General features: G+C 37.2%; 3 protein-coding genes across 3 annotated transcripts in view; 2 read left to right on the forward strand and 1 right to left on the reverse strand.

Annotated features, from left to right (window-relative positions):
• LOC120420676 (keratin, type I cytoskeletal 9-like) overlaps window positions 1-17392 on the reverse strand; it is a 74771-nt gene that overhangs the window by 2960 nt on the left and 54419 nt on the right. The window lies entirely within an intron of this gene.
• LOC120420675 (zonadhesin-like) lies at window positions 3348-5936 on the forward strand. The gene is made up of 7 exons (XM_039583773.2): window positions 3348-3599; window positions 3662-4105; window positions 4165-4356; window positions 4415-4627; window positions 4692-5138; window positions 5195-5407; window positions 5477-5936. Exons 1-7 carry the CDS (start codon window positions 3521-3523, stop codon window positions 5896-5898), a joined length of 2010 nt encoding a protein of 669 aa, XP_039439707.1. The 5' UTR covers window positions 3348-3520; the 3' UTR covers window positions 5899-5936.
• Window positions 9055-9568, forward strand: LOC120420677 (chymotrypsin inhibitor-like). The gene is made up of 2 exons (XM_039583775.2): window positions 9055-9175; window positions 9236-9568. Exons 1-2 carry the CDS (start codon window positions 9103-9105, stop codon window positions 9424-9426), a joined length of 264 nt encoding a protein of 87 aa, XP_039439709.1. The 5' UTR covers window positions 9055-9102; the 3' UTR covers window positions 9427-9568.

Below are 17392 nucleotides of genomic sequence, written 5' to 3' on the forward strand. Positions count from 1 at the left end.
GGACACACGGGGCGAATTGGGTCAGCAGTTGTAGCAATGTTGCAGCCTAATATTTTGGTTTTTTGACATGGTTTCGGTTAGACCAGATTCAGAGCAACAAAATGTATTCATTCATTCCCAAATTTTAAGCTTTTAAGTGCTCTAAAACGTGCTGTCCCTATTCAGACTGTAGTCCCGATTCGCCCCAGTTGACGGTAGTTGGAAAGTTTATCAAACAATTCATGTATAAACAAATATTTTTTTGAATAAAGTGTTTTCTATACATATCAAAACAAAGAAAGAAGATCTCTTGGAGGTTTTTGCAGCACTTTTAAGATTATTTAAATTTTTATTATTTTTAGATTTTTATTCAGATTTTCTTTTCTAATATTTAATGTCCAATCAGAACCGGTTACTTTTCACCTCAATTACTTACGGGCCAAATCAGATTTTCCTGAAGCAGTGGCGGGCCGGAACTAATATTTGATAAAAGTTGAAAATGTAAACACATTTTATTTAATTTTTTTTATGATTTATTAAATAAATACAAGAGCTAGTGTTGCAAATAAGATTCACATATCTTGATTTTAAGGTTGAAATATATAGATAACTTTCAAAAATGTGATTATTTGACTTATTTAATTTTTTGTTTGTTTAAAATTGTATAGTAATTTTTTTGACGATTGCAATTAAATACTTTGATTTAATTTTTTATAAAAGCATTCAAATTTCAATGGTTGTTGCAATTTTTTTGTTTAATTTCCACAAAACTACAATACAAATAAATCAATGAAACATGATAAAATTTATTCAAACAAAACTTGGATTCGAATATTCTATACAAAAAATTACGCTGTTTAAGTTTTTGTGCATCTTTATTCAAATATTTTATAAAATATTTTTTAATGATTTTAATCACACACAAAATTTAAAAAGTGTAAAAAATATGCATTAAATCATTTTCTATTCGCTATTCTTAGAAATTAAATGTTTATGAAAAAATAAATTTTTTGCTCCTTGATTTTTTAACTCATTTTGAGACTTTTTTTTAAACATTTTTAAAATATTTGCAGTGATCTATTTACAGTACACTCAAAAAAATAAGTTCGCGTAAATGTGAGTTCATGTTCAACTTTTATAGTGCATTGCACCATGAAAGTGAACAATTTTCTTCCTGGTTCCCGTTGGCATGAAGTCTGTTCACGTTTACGAGAATTCATTTTTTTGAGTGTATGAATAATTTGCTTTTTTATTTTTTTTTTTCAGAAAAACTTTATCACTAAAAAGTTGTTCTGGAAAAATACATTAGTTTTTGCTTATGTACTTATTAATAAAAAAAAAACAAATAGATAATAGAAAAAATCTTCAATTTGGAGTAAACATAGTTAAAACTGAAAGAAATTTTAATTAGTACATTTTTGTATATCTTTAGACAACAAGCGATTTTTTTCATTTAACGATTTTTTCGAAATGGATAATTTTGTTTTCTTGCTTCATTTTTAGTTTGAAAACATTAATATAGAAATGATAAGAATTAAATTCAAACATGAAAAATATTGATATAATGCGCTTAAATTTGATCTCAAGCTTTTTTTTTTAATTCAGACAATCAATCTATTTATATAATATTTCATGAACAGCCTTAAGGGTCAGTCATAGAACTATTTTGAAAAGCCGTCGCGGGCCGGATGAAAAGGCTTCACGGGCCGGACGTTGGGCAGGCCTGTTTTAGATAAATGTGTTATTTTTTTCTGTGTTTTCCACAATAAGTTTAAGGCACACAACTTTCTAGAGCACTGCTAATTTTTTTATGAGCATGCTGACGAGTTACAGGCTAGGGATCAAGTGTCCCCGGCGATTAAGTCTCTCCACGCTCCCCTAACTTTGCCGAAGACACCAAAACGATCAGAAAATATCTTCTCAAGTTCTGTATCTGTATTGAATATTTCAATAGTCTTTTCGTAGGGACAGCTGCCAAAATTCTATGGCGACTTGTATGGACGAGCTCCCGTGGTCTAGTACGGGGTCACATGCTCTCAGGCAAAATTCGAGCTGAAGATTGGGTTAGGGGAAGGTGGGGCAAGACGACCATATGGGGCAAGAGGAACAATCGCTCGTACGGCTGTAATTTTTACAATTTTGATTGTTTCCAGTATGAGGAATTGATGCTAGCAATGCAATTAGTTGATTCTACTACTACATAGCCGCCAAAACGACGTAAACGCCACGGGGCATAAGATTTAATGAAGTTTTTTCAAAACCTTTGTTTTCTTATAATATTTGGAAAGTACAAATTAAGGCTTAGGGTTCGTTTCAAGGCTCATTTTATCAAAATGCTATTTTTCCTAAATCAGTAATATCCCTACCAATGACTTGCACCTATTATAAAGTATGATTTAACTTTTGATTATTTTTGTTGAGAGCTTTTAAAAAATCTTGTTCAGGTGGGGCAAGTGTACCATATGGATTTTTAGTATGGAAAAAATTACGAATTGCTGCAACAACATATTTTAATGGGAAATTAATACAGAAAAATACTTAAAAACTGATAAACAACTGTAAAAAAATTGTCCATACAAAATATAGTGATATTATGAAAATTTACTATTTACCATCTAAGTAATAATTTAGTATCGTAAAAACGATAAATTTTTTAAGTAAAATGTTATTATGTAATCTAAAAATTAAAGAACCGTTTCAAATACATTCTAATCTGATGTATCTAAGTGATAACAGTTCAACTGATAGCAAATTAACATGTTTTTTCATGCATTGTTCCTCTTGCCCCAACGGGTTGTTCGTCTTGCCCCACTAGTTGAAAATCAAAAATTTTAAAATCATTTTTTACATTAAAAAATTGGATTTTTTCAAAACTTGTTCTATCAAAGTCTTAGTAAAGACTTGGAATAAGATAATTACAAAAAAATCTGACAGATTTTTCAACTTTTTAATGGGTTATAACGAGCCTTTTCTTAGCTTGTTACACTTGCCCCACTTTCCCCTATATGATTGGTAACGATTTCTAGATGGGTAAAAAATAAACGAGATTTCCCCTCAATCTCGCTCATCTCCACGTCCTCGGATCGGTCTCTCGTGCTCGTGGTGCATGGCATTGGGGGATTGGTTTGGGGAATAAGAGGGGGCAACTGCTCGAATAATTTGTCAAAAACTGTCTCGCTCAAACAATATCGCTGCGGAAGACGATCGTTCGGCAGGCAAAACAGAAAACCTGAGAAGAGATCATAATACAATAGATACGCAGGTGTCGCAGTGGTCCGTGTCTGTTCACAGTAAAAAAAAGACGAGCTAATGATTCTTTGAAATTAATGCATGCCCCTCTTACAAGTTTCATCTACAACACCTGCTCGTAACTGCAGCATCCCAAGTATGTTCACAATTTGCTTGTCCCAAGCTATGCAGATTACCCACCAAACACGTTCTTCCACTGTGCACGTTTTGCTATCAACAGATAATAGCTTAAAAAATGAGGTGTATTTAAACCACAGCTCTGTCCACCCTTAAGCCAAGTTTCCACCGCACAATGAGACTGATCGCGGCCGGTCTGCTGCTTTTCGGCACGCTTGCCCCAACCTTGGCCATTCCTCCTCCGACCAAGCCACGTAACTAGAGTAACTAGGTGGTCCCAAAATACAAACCAGCTTAGCGTTTACGATTCTTCCAGCATGCTGCCCTCGCCACGAGGTGTTCACCGAGTGTGGCAGCTCGTGTCCGGCCACCTGTAACTCCATCCTGGAGCGGAATGCGAACCGGGTTTGTCCGGATATCTGCGTGCGGGGTTGCGTCTGCCGGGAGGGCTTCGTGCGCAATCGCGACGGCAAGTGCATTCCACCGGACCGGTGTGGACGGGACGGGCACCGGCCGGGGGATTCTTCGGAGGAAGAGTCTGGGATTAGGTGTCACCGGCCGAACGAGGTGTTTTCCGAGTGTGGCAGTGCCTGTCCGGAGACGTGCGATTCGATTGCGAAAGGTGGATCCGAGCGGAAGATTTGCACGAAGAATTGCGTCATCGGATGCACTTGTCGGGAGGGCTACGTGAGGAATGCGGACGGGGAGTGCGTACTGCCGGAGGAGTGTCCACGGCACGAGTCTGCCGAGGAATCTACAAGTGGGTATTTGATTTGTTTTTGGTGAACTTTTTGAGAATAATCTAGAATCGTCTGCCAGAATGCGGTTGTAACGAAGAGTTCAACAGATGTGGATCTGCCTGTCCGGAGACCTGTGACATCTTGCTGGGTGTGGCTCCTCGTAAACCTTGCATCAAAATATGTGTCGAAGGGTGCTTCTGCAAAGAGGGATTCGTTAGGAACCAGGATGGCAAGTGCGTTCCAGCGTCCGAGTGTTCTGTACCTGAACCTGGTAATCCGTTGGCTGAAGATAGCTTGATTTTCGCGCTTTAACTTTAATTGTATTTTAGTTTGTCCACCAAATGAGATCTTCAAAACCTGCGGCACTGCTTGCCCGGAAACATGCGATACAATACGGGAGCCTAATGCGACCAGGATTTGCACATTTCAATGTGTCATTGGATGTGCTTGTCAGGATGGCTTCGTACGGAATCACGATGGTCGTTGCGTATTGCCGTCTGAATGTCCAGATTTGCCAGAAGAGTCTTCTTTAATTATGCCAGGTTGGTCCACACTACCTCAAAGATGAAACACTAGAAATCGTCAAAAATGCTTAAATTCTTGCAGAATGCGCTCCAAACGAAGTTTTTTCCGAATGTGGAACTGCATGTCCGGACACTTGTGCAAACCTTGACGATCCAAAGCCCCGACCATGCACCAGGAACTGCGTTATTGGCTGCATCTGTCAGGAAGGGTTCGTACGGAATGACGAGGGCCAGTGCGTGCTGCCGTCCCAGTGTCCGAATTCGGACGCCATTGCGTCTTCTAGTCTTTTACTCGCCCCTCTCCCAGAATGTGGTCCCAATGAGTTATACAACGAGTGTGGAACAGCTTGCCCAGAAACGTGCGATACGTTCAACGGATTGGTTGAAAACCGAGCCTGCATCTTGCTTTGCGTCCCCGGATGCTTCTGCAAAGATGGTTTTGTAAGAAATAAGGACGGTCAGTGTATTCCACCCTCGGAATGTCCGAACCCTACCGGTTCGACGCCAACCATTGAGATAGTCACGCCAGGTAAGGCTCATAAACCACTTCTTTCGTCACAGTAATAACTTCATTCTTTCAAATAGTATGTGGCAAAAACGAGATTTTCTCCAAATGTGGAACGGCTTGCCCCACCACATGCGATACCATCCTGGGACTAACCGACAACAGAATTTGTCCCACTATTTGCCGAATCGGATGCGTCTGCCAGAATGGCTTCGTGCGCAACCAAAGTGGTCAATGCGTTGCACCATCCGAATGTCCGGGAGTTTCTACACCAGAACCTATCACAACACCCAGTAAGGATACCCCCTCCCTAACATTCCCTCCATACTACTAACACCCGCTCCACCCCAAAAAAAAAACAGAGTGCGCCAGCAACGAGGTGTATTCCCAGTGTGGAAGTGCCTGTCCGGCCACGTGCGAAACAATTTCCGGACGGACCCTGCCCCGGGTGTGTCCGGCGGTGTGCATCAGGGGCTGCGTCTGTCGAGCCGGGTACGTGCGGAATGCGGCCGGCAAGTGCGTTCTGCCGTACGAGTGCGAGTCCAGCCCGGAATGTGGCCCCCAAGAGGTGTACCGCGAGTGTGGAAGTGCCTGCCCGCCGACCTGCCGGAACGTGCTGAACCCGAACCTGGAGATCGCGTGCATCGACAAGTGTGTGGCCGGGTGTTTCTGCCGGGACGGTTTGGTGCGGCATCACAATGGGAAGTGTGTTTCGCCGAAACAGTGCCGGATACCGATCGGTATCTTCACCGTTGGGAGCAGTGAAGAGCTGAGTGCGGAGTAGGGAACAATTTTGGGTTGTCAAGGTAGCACATTTTTACTGTTCATCAAATGTGGCAATTATTATATCGATGATTCGAAATAAAATAAATAAATGTGATTTGTTATTTAATTTTTTCCATGTCTTTTCGTCTAGTAATCCGATCATAATATTTACATTTTTGACAGTAGTGGCGGTGAGGCAATCCATTTACCCACGGCAAAACCACGCCGTCCCTACTGTCAAAAAGGTAAATATTATGATCGGTAACAAGAGTAACTTGGATTTACTACACGAATTCGGGATCATAGAGGCCTACACAGCAAATTTTGGGATGCCATTTCAGTAAAATAAATAACGGAATGCGATTCAGTAACCATCACATTTGCTGAAATTCGGTAATAAACGAAAACTTGACGAAAACAATACTGAAAAATCAGTAACTGCATATCTGTCAAACTGAAATGTCATTTCTGACTTATTGTTTGGATGCTGCTAAGAGAAAATCCTCTTTCAAATGTGTTGTTTTTAAAATTTTGTATTGTGTTCTTCAGAAACAAAGGTAAGAAAAATGTTATTAGCAAATGCCTCGATGCTAACCACCTGTTTTTTTTAGGTTTGGGCGATTGATGAAATAATTAAATTAATAAAAGTATTTTAATGACAAGCAAAATAATATTTTGATAGTTGAAATATCAGCAATGATTGCTGAATCTTCAGCAAATGATCTGGTAAACTGCCACAAGAAAATTACTGAAATCTTTTGCTGAAATTTCAGTTGTTTTGACAACCATTTTACTGAAATTTTAGTAAATCTTCTGTCAAAGTGACAAATATCAGTTAAATGAGAATTCAGTGAAATCTAAATTACTGAATCATTTACTGAAAATTCAGTAGATGAAAATTCAGTGAAGCTTTACTGAATTTCAGCAAAAAAAAATTGGTGTGTATGTTTTACTTGTTTGTCGGAAATTTTTTTTTTTTCAACATAAAATCTGGTGTTCTGGATGCACAGCAAGAACGAGAAAATGGAGAAAACTAGATTTTTTTTTTACAGAAACTGCGATTGCCTACTTTAAAATTTAAGATATGACCTATACTTTTTTTTAAATAGCAAAGGCTGTAGTGGTACCAACATTATAAAATAATGTAGCTGTCGTACGTTGTTTGTAATGTTGATAGCACCGAGTGATCTTAACATTTCTGACGTGCGTAACGCCGTTGTTATTCGTAACGTCCTCCATGCTTGAAAATGTGTGAATACATTCAGTCAAAATAGCATTATTCCCTATTAACATGTTAAAACAATTAGGCTTCTTCATTATTATTTTTTCAATCTTTCTGCCTAATCGTTCTTTTAATAACCTAACCAATGATAGTTCACATGATAATCCAGGGATCTGAGACGCATGCAGTTTCCTGAAGTCCCCACCAGAGGCGCTGTCAATATTGTTTACGTATGGTTTTTTAAAAGGTCGTATGAAAGCTACATATTTTTTCTCTCCAAATTGTGCCTTTTGTTAGTTTCTACCTCGGTTTTTACATTTTTGCATATATATGCGAGATAATTACAAGCATTACGTTATTTTTTTTACATTTAACATTTATTAGATCAATAAAACAAAGTTCTACTTGGCCGTTCAAGAAAAACACAACACACTGAACTGAACTCAAAACTTCAGATTCCTTGAAACAAAATAAAATTTGTTTGATATTTCCTGTCCGTTGTGTTAAAATAAATTACGCTTTCAGAATACTAACTAAAATTCTGTCGAAAACGCTTTAAACTAGCTGTAACTGAACACCAAAGTGCTGATATGCCAACATTAGGTTCTCGATGGAATTATATGCTGTTCCCCTAGTTCAAATTTGAGATTAAACATAAATCTATTTAAATAGAAAAAAACTGTTAAAACTTTTTATTTATGTAATTTATGTCCGATGCGCATACGACCTTTTCAAAAGCCACGCGCTAAAAACTTGGTTCGATCTTGGTTCGATTTTGACTTCACTCGCTTTGTATGTGGATGACAGTCGTGTCGTAACCGTGGATAGATCCAGACAACATTTTCATCAGAATATCTGAAAAATGTCTCATATGCAAAAACAACAAGTTGAGAATAACGCAAGACAAGTAAGTTCACAAAAAAACTAGATTTCTTCCTGATTTCTAGAACAAAGATTTCTGGAGTTTTTTTTTTTTTTGAAAAGGTCCAATGAAACTAATTTTCAGTTTTTGCTTTTTGGGTGTTTTTTAATACCCCTGACTCAAGGCGGTTTAAGAAACACCCAAAATGCAAAAACTGGAAATTTAGTTTATTGGACCTTTAAAAAAAAAACTCCAGATTTGAATGTTTTAGGCTTTTCTGAAAGATCATATGATTTTGAACCAAACTGCATCAATAACTCAAAAGGAATGAAAATGCATATGGGAAATTTATGCAATCAGGGGCAGTGCTTATCACTTTTGATAGGGTTGTCAGATCTTCAATCATTTGGACTCGTTGGAAGTGTGTTTTCAATACCTTACTAACAATCTCAAGTTTTTTTTAGGAGGTCCAATGAAACAATGTTTCAGTTTTTGCTTTTTGGGTGTTTTTTAATATCCCTGACTCAAGGCCATTTGAAAACACCCAAAAAGCAAAAACTGGAAATTTGGTTTATTGGACCTTCTAAAAAAATAAAAAAAAAACACCAGAAATGTATAACGAAGGGTTTTCTTACAAAAAACACTCTTTTTACGATCAAAGTACTTTAGTGAAAATCGTTTTTGAGCATAACTATTAAAGTACTTTTACTAAACTTCATGATTTTCACTAGGGACTTAGACTTAGGGACTCAGTAAGATGGGAAAGGCAAAAAGATCAAAATTTTCCACAAATTTTAAGAGAATATTTTTTTTTTAAATCGATGGACTGAGTTAAATTATTTAGTTAAATAATAAAACATTACCCAAAAAATATCTAAGTTATTTTTTTTTATTTCCTTCCCGGCATGCCATAAAAGCTTACCAAATCTTATCACTTTTGATACAGTAATAAACACAGGGAATTTATTTTTGATAGCGTGATTGATTTGTTTATCTGTAAAGAAGAAATGTTTTTGTCTTTATCAGAGAGGTGAATCACTATGGAATGCAAATTTGTCTTATATAATTGATATTGAATATCATATAAATTTGGAAGCCAGCTTCATCCATGAGTTCAATCAGTTTTCAGCCTATCGAAGATGCGCTCGTTTATACTTGTTCTAATATTGGCTAGTTTTCTGGCCTTGGCCACTTCTAATCCACTAGAGCCAGGTGATACTTTGATATTATTTTAGTGAAAACAAATAACCACCCTCATCCTAACCTCACCAGTGCCCTGTCAACACCACGAGATGTTCCTCCAGTGTGGAACCGCCTGTCCGGACACGTGCGAGACGATCAGATCAACGGAACCACGAATTTGTCCAGCAATTTGCATCAGCGGATGCTTCTGCCAAGAAGATTACGTCCGAAACGCCGAAAACCAGTGTATTTTGCGTGCCGAGTGTGACTCGTTGGGTTGAGTGACCAACGATTTGATTTGAGTTCCTAGGACAAGTTGACGCAAACATGTGTTTGTGGTTTTTATGTACATCTTATCACGCGCCGGCCTCTTCCCACAATTTGAAAGTCAATAAAAGCAACAAGTGTTTACCGATAAAACAATTTCCGAGACTGCTTCGTTTGCTCATGAAAAAGAGTGAGAGAGGGAGAGAATGCTGATCGGGTTTTCCAGGCTCTCAGTTTTCATGAGTGTAAACTCGGGAGGGAGCTCACGAGATACTGTCAACACTATGTTTACAATCAATTTGATTTTAGTAGGCGAATCAGTATGTTTTTTGCAAGGGGACGAGTTGCTAATAACTCGATTGATGTCGATCTGTTAACTAACAGTTATGTTATAATAATAATTATTATTATTGTTATTTTCATTGATATATTAAATTTCACCTTTTTCACTTTATCAAGTAAATTTTAATGATTTCATCTTTGAAATTAAATGTTGATATGTCCTCTGTACACAATTCACAATTAACAAAGGTTTTGTAGGCGGTTGATTAAATTTTGTAGGTAAGGCCTGATTTATTTTGTATTTCCAAAAAACATTTGTTTTTAATATCAGGATGATTTTTTGCCTAGAATGATTGTTTATTTGCTGATATTTTGATTTTTTTTCTTGATGTTACGACAAAGATTTTGCTCATCAGTAAAATCAAAATCAATACATTTGGTAGAAAGCTGAAAGAATTGATTTAGCGTCCTTCACGCTCTTTCACCAAGTATTGGCGGATTTTCTACAAGGACGCATGTGAGCTATGAAGAATGTGTTTGCTTAGGGTGGTTATTTTTATAAACTTTTTAACCTTTCTATAGTTTTTTTAACTGGTCTTATAAACATTTGAAACACAATAGCATAAAACCATTAGAAAAACAACTCTGGATTTTTTTAATTGCAATAGCATAACGGCAATAATATCTTGAACATGATGTGATACTTTTAGCTCATTTATTCGAATATAACAGCACTTTTTGCCTTCTGGTTACTACATTTAATATTTGCATTGATTTGATTAGATGTTAGAATGCATAATTTTCTTACAAAATTATAAATGAACCACCCTAGTCCGTCTGCCCGGCGCATTACAAGCATACAAGAGCAGCATATCTCACACATGTGGAGCAGCCGCACACATGTTCGCCACAGTCGTGGTGGTGAATCGATGACGTGTTTTACATGTAGCAACAACGTTTGCACTGCGATTGTGGCACCCGGTGGGAGTGTGACTTAGGGGTGGCAGTTCGCAGAGTTTTTTTTTTCATTCTTACTTTTTGCTTTTCGGGAGAGTGCGAGCGAGGCGGCTTTGGCCCATTTTTACTGCGCAGGATCGATAATGAATTGTCGATGGGTATCGTGCAGAGCAGCAGCAGCATAAATGCTTCGACCGGAATCTATGTGAAACATGTTGTAGATTTACGCGGAAAGCGGACCAAAATGACAAGTAAACCTTTTAACCTCTTTGGCCGCTTCGTCCTTGTTGAGAGGAAAGCCACTCATCGACTAGCGGTCAGCTGAAGGCAAATTTCCAATAAATGCCGTTGCAAACATTTTTTGAAGTAAATTTTTTTGCTCAGTCTTCGAAGGTGTTGAAAAATGGAAGGTTCATATAATAGATTTCAAAGAATATTTAACAAACCTGTTTCTTACAGCTGTTTTTTTTATATTTTTCTTATGACTTTTTAAAAGTTGCTGTCCCTTCACCCTCACCGAGGTCGAAGGGGGGGATTCTATATAAAATGTATATAACAAACCTTAGTTGCCACAATTAAACAAAATATTTAAGCAATTTTATAAACCAAATAAAATTTTGAAATTTAGCGAAACTTTATTCGCAAAATAATAAAAAGTATGCCAGAGAACTATTGAGCAACCTTATTATTGGAACTATTTTTTTTGCATTTTTTATGCGTCTTAAACTTTGTAGTAGCCTTTTCTATTTCCAAAAAAGCCATTGTGCGTCAAACATGTTCTGAATCTGAAAAAAGGAGTTTTACAGTGCACATCAACCAGAGCTTTTGAACCCAGATTTTTGCTACAGACATTATAGTATCTTCTTAACTACGGGAACTATCGATATGATTTTCATTCATCCCCTAAAGTACTGTCCACAAAATAATTTACAACAAAGTTTGACTAATTTTGCAATCGCGTTGTTGCGGAATTGGGTCCGCAAGTTTGACAATTTTAGAATAATAAGACAACAACTTCCTTCATTGCTGTGCACCATTAACAAGATAAAAAACAACTTTTTAGCTATGCTTTGAGCTCTAAAATTTGTCGAAAATTAACGCAAAAATGAATTATCTAAGATGAATATTTGTTAAGGAACGTTGTTTATTTTAGATACAAAATATCTCCCCCTCACACAAAATATTCATGCCAATAAAAATTATAAGCAAAACTTTTATTAGCAGATTTAACGATTTTTACTGCGATTTTGGATTTATTTTTGCTAGAAATTTGCTAAAAAGACTTTTTAAAACAAAGTATGTTTTTAAAATATCTTCAAAACTAATCCCATCCAAAATTACAAAAAATGAGTTCCAAAATGAGTTCATTGTTTAAAATTGTTTAAAAACAATGTTTCAATAAAATGCGGACCGAATCCAACTTCCACCTCCCCTCCTCCTCCCTCTTCCCCCTCCTAAAATAATAACAATTACTTGCCAAATTTACACTTACACACCCAACCACAACACATTCGGAGCGTTTGGTACGGTATGTCCACGCATCCTTCCTCCCCTGTTGATTCTGTGAAATGTGATCCGTTCTCAGAATCTGTATCTGCGGTTAATGCAACGCAGTAGGCCTGGCCGCTTCAATTTTTGCAATACATGTTCGGGGTTACTCGTATGTAATGCAATCATTAATATTGACAAGAAAGGGGCGTAATCTAACCAAAAGTTCTTCCAGGATGCTTTCTTTGGACTGGTGGCGCTTGTGTTCGATTAGATTAGATTAGAATGTTTCAATAAAATGCGGACCAATTTGACAGCTTATAATTTCGATTGTCAAGTTTCACGGCCGAGGGCAAATTTCACGGATAACGCGGCTTCCGCAAAATCATTTTTTGAATAAAAAAAATAATTTGAAATCATTGAAAAAATGTCAAATAAATGTATTTATCGTACTTTTAAATATAAAATTTAGATTTGATTGGAAAAGTGTTTTACAAAAATTAGATTTTTGCTAAAATTTAACAATTTTTGAAATGTGCCCATGGTTTCTCAAGTCTAATTATTTTTTTTCGAAAAGTGCAATAAATTTCCTATAAATTTGTCTTAAAAACTTTTCTTTCTAGTTTCAAAATGTAGTCACAAAATGAAACAAGAAACAGAAAAATAGGAACTTAGAACCTGAATTGCACTCAATTACCGATATCTTAGCAACAATTGATTCGATTTGAATGTACAAAAATGAACATTTCTTCAACTTTCCAAAGAAAAATTAAGCAAAATTTTGAATAATTGCATTGAAACATTAAAGTTTTTTTTTAAATCGCGTCTCGGAATCTCGACAACAAACTCCGAACGTTATTTATTTAAATATGTCTGAAGAAATCCAATTGAAATAGTTTCAGGCAAAGGCTTTTTGGTCCAGATAGGTCAATAAATCATTTAATTTCGCCATTCGACTTTTTAAAATTTTGGGCTTGATATTTGAAATTCCATACTATTTTCCACCAACTTTTAACCTTTAGCATGCAAACCAGAGACAACAAAAAAAAAGTGCTAAAATGTAAAAATAAACAAAATCGTTAAATATTAAATTTTATGTCAAATACCAATAATATGTATCAATGAATTTATGAAGAAACCCAAATACTTAAGTTGTAAGTCTTTCTTTGATCTGTGATCTCAAAATTCAATTTGTTTAAATCCAATAAATGTCTTTTTTAATCAAAAGTACAAAAATAAGCCTCATACAAAAAAATCAAACCAAATTATTCGCTCTACAGCATTGCCTTGGCGTTCTCGATTGCGAGATGCCTACTCGAAACTAAGTGTCCGAAGGCTTGATTGTTGAGGCAATTGCAAACCTCTTTTTACACCTCAGCTTCCATCCACCCCGGAATTCGAACTGACGACCTTTGGATTGTTAGTCCAACTGCCTACCAGCGACTCCACCGAGGCAGGACCCAGCTAGACGACTCCTACACCTGGACTGCGCTATCAACCTAACCTTTTAGGTTAGACCTGGGCCAACATTTACTTCCCCGTCCGACGGAAGGCGTGATCAGACAAATCTCGTCTCGAAAAATGCCACCGGAACCGTCTGGGATCCCAAGCCGACTAAGTAAGCGGAAACCACCAAGCCTCATACAATGTATCCTTGATAGTTAAAATTGATTGTATTTTTTTATGAAAATTTCAATTATCAGCAATATATTTGATAGGAAATTTGCATTTACTTTATCAAAAATGCATTTTACATTGTTAGATTTTTTTTAGGTTGATTGCTCGTCTAGCCGCATATTTTTATGCTCCCTGATGCGATGGCATAATCATCATCAAAAGAAAATCTCTGGATGTTTATCAAGAGAAAAAATCCGAAAAGAGCATGGCTCTCCTCTCTCGCGCACGAAAGATCGGTAAAAAGAATCTAAACAAATCAACATATTGATTATTCAGCGGAATATCTTTTTCACTACTTCACTTGTAACGTCACACGTCGAAAAATTACCTGTCACATTTTGTAGATGGGCAATGAGTATAAACAAAGTGAAATTAATATTATTAAGTGGTGCTGACAAGGAAATTCACAAAAAATCATCAGCAGATTGATTATCTTGGAGAATTTCGGGAGCGATTTTCTTTTGCGTGATTTGCCTCCTCTCTCTTTCGCGGGTGAAGAAAGTTCGCAAGCTAAATTGATTTTTTTTTGCGATTATTCCATCCCTGGCCATGATTGGAGAGGAGGGGAGGGGCAGCCTTAACAGAAAAATAATTTGCAATTTCATGATTAATTGATTTAAATCAATGATTTTTTTTGTTTTTTTTTTCATTATATTTTTTTAGACGTATTATTTCTAATGATCATTCTAAATTCTTTAAAATTTGTATCTATTTTCGATAAGTTTCACCACCCTCTAAACAAAAAAAGTCCTAACAATCTATGCATGCATTTGTGTTAATAAGAACAGGACAGCAAAACCTGGGTGGGAAATGTAAACGGGAAAAGATTAGTAAATTATACCCTGCCGGGGAAAATTCGACAATGAGAATCAAGAGAGCAAGCTAAAGAGACTCGCAAGAGAGAAAAAAGTTGGCGCGCACTCTTATCAATCTGCTTATTTTTACAATCTATGCCTACCTTTATACCTTTCTGATTCTTATTTTTTTGATTTATATTTAATCGAGTTCCAATCTTTGTTTGAGCAATTTCAGGAAATTTACCCCAAACCCTTAACTTGTTCACACGACCGAACAATTCCAATTCCCTTTGACTCGTGAATCAATAATAAAATAAATCAATTAGCCTCAGGACCACTTCTCCGGTGGGACTTCCTGCCCGGCCAACGAAAAGTCGCTGGAACCCAGTCGAACACTGTTCACGTCTTGCAACGTTCGAGTAGCTCTGCGCGTGACTTGGGCTTTGCCTTGGCCGGTGGTGATCCATAAAAAGGCAATAAATTGCAATTTACCTAATTGAAACGGTAAATGCGCCGAGCTATTGATGGTAGTAGCTTGACGCGTGCCAACTTCCTTATCTGACACTTCAGGTGTTCTTCTTGTGTTCATCAGAGTAATTTTAGATTCTTGATTAAGGTGAAGTCCGACAATGAGAAGATATCAACAATGTCATATAAGGCAAATTTAAGTTTTTGTATTTGTTCAAAAATGAAATTTAAACTTATCAACCCTTTCGTCACCCAAAACTGTCTCATTCTTCCGCGGGACCATCAGTTCCAGCCGCAGTGAGGCTCACCGGTTCTGTTTTCTTTTTTGGTTCGGTCGTCAAAATATCGATTAATTCCGGCCACAAACACCCACCGAGAGTGGGCCTATTTCAACGGGTTCACCCTCTCCCCAAAAAAAAGGCGCCTCCCACCCAGTGACAACCCGTGCGACTTCCCGAGGTGGGGACAACCGGGGGGTACGAAAAGGGGCGCGTTTGTGCAAAATTCGATACGAAAAGTGTGAAACGGAGACACCTCTCCCCTCCGCCCCGCTCTGCTACCTTCCTCTACGGAAAATTCCACCCAGATGGTAGAGCAAACAATTTTCCACGGCCGCTTCCGTCGTCGTCCTCCTCCGACGACCAGTAAATATTGATTTGTTTTCCTTTGCCCAGTCTCGCAAGTTTTAGCACCAGCTGTACATAAGAAGTGAGTGAGACCCCAAGCGGGCCAATGTGGGGGCGTTTTTCGAGCAGACACCCTGGCCAGATCGGCAATCGCGTTGTCACTAGGACGGAGAATTTGGTCGAGAGGCGAAAAGTTTGCAGAAAAAAATGATTGAAGAAGACTGATATCTGGAGTTTTTTTAAAAGGTCCTTTAAACCAAATTTTAAATTTTTGGTTTTTGGCTGTTTTTAGAACCGCCTTGAGACAGGGGTATTCAAAAACACCCAAAAAGCAAAAAATGAAAACTTGGTTTATACGACCTTTTCAAAAAAAAAAAAAACTCTGGATAATAGGGTGTTTCATCCAAACAAAAAAGTTCTCAGAATCAGGCAAACCCTTCACCCTTCAAATGTACGCATTGTCCTTAGTATGCTATGACGGCTAGCTGAAAATTACGACGCCCCATGTCTTTTCCCGAATTTGTTCCTTGGACCATCCCCTACAAACCTGTCTTTATTCCGAGTGAATCCATGTTGTCCCCAGACCTGTAGGAACGATTGAACGAAAAGCTTAAAAATCCCATAGTAATTTACATGTAAACTTTGAACCACTGGGGACAGGCCAGTTCTCAACCAAATGGGCTGGTATTTTGCATGAGAGTCCCCATGGGTATCCTCTACTAGGGGAACCTCGGTTTGCCTGATTCTGAGAACTTTTTTGTTTGGATGAAACACCCTACTGGATATGCATGTATTTCGCTATTTTATGTATTTGACTATCATATAAACAGGGAATTAGTTTGTTTGTTTGAAATAATTGATTGAAATATTGCGCAATTCTTACTTACAAGACCACAGTGGTCCAGATCGCAAAATGAAGTGGAAAATGGCTTTTCCAAAATATGGTGAAGTTTTGGAGCTCTGATGTCTTCAGAAGAGTTGTTGCAAATGAAAAGGGACAACTTCCGGTTCGGTTCGTAATTGGGGTGGTTCACTACAAGGGTGATTTTAACAATCTAACTTTTCAAGAATATTTTTGTTTTTTTTTTTGTCTTGGGTTTGCCAATCCAAGCGATTTTCACGAAGACACCAACATTTTATCTCGTAATCTACGCCTTCTATGACCAAATTAGAGAAAGCATCTGAGGAAATCTTCAAAAAACAGTTTTTTGAACGTATCAATTCAGGGTTAACGTGAAGACTTCCATCATTGTCATGATTTTTTGTTCAAAGATAAAAATTTTGCGTCGCTTTCAATATTTTGACAAAATTCCTTCTACAAGTTGTTTAGAATAGTGCCCTACACATGCTGATTCCTTTTGGTAACGATTATCCCATTCCTTGTAAAGTTATGGAAATCGTTTTTAATCAATGATTGCTAACTAGGACGTCAATGACTCTACAATAAAATTTTATAAATTGATTGATTTAGATCAAAAATTCCTTCAGTGGCTTCAAGAAGGCAACAACTGACACATGCTGATTCCTTTTGATGCTGAAATTCATTAAGTTGAATTTAATACAGAATATTTTATAGTTATGATCAATTTTCTTCGGAAATGATCACCGGCCTCACCTTAAGTGTTAGAGAAAATCGATGTTCGAGGCACTTTTAGAGCTCTGCCCGCTGAATCTGAATCTGCCCT

The sequence above is a fragment of the Culex pipiens genome, chromosome 3, assembly GCF_016801865.2.
Source record: "Culex pipiens pallens isolate TS chromosome 3, TS_CPP_V2, whole genome shotgun sequence".
Classification (NCBI taxonomy): domain Eukaryota; kingdom Metazoa; phylum Arthropoda; class Insecta; order Diptera; family Culicidae; genus Culex; species Culex pipiens.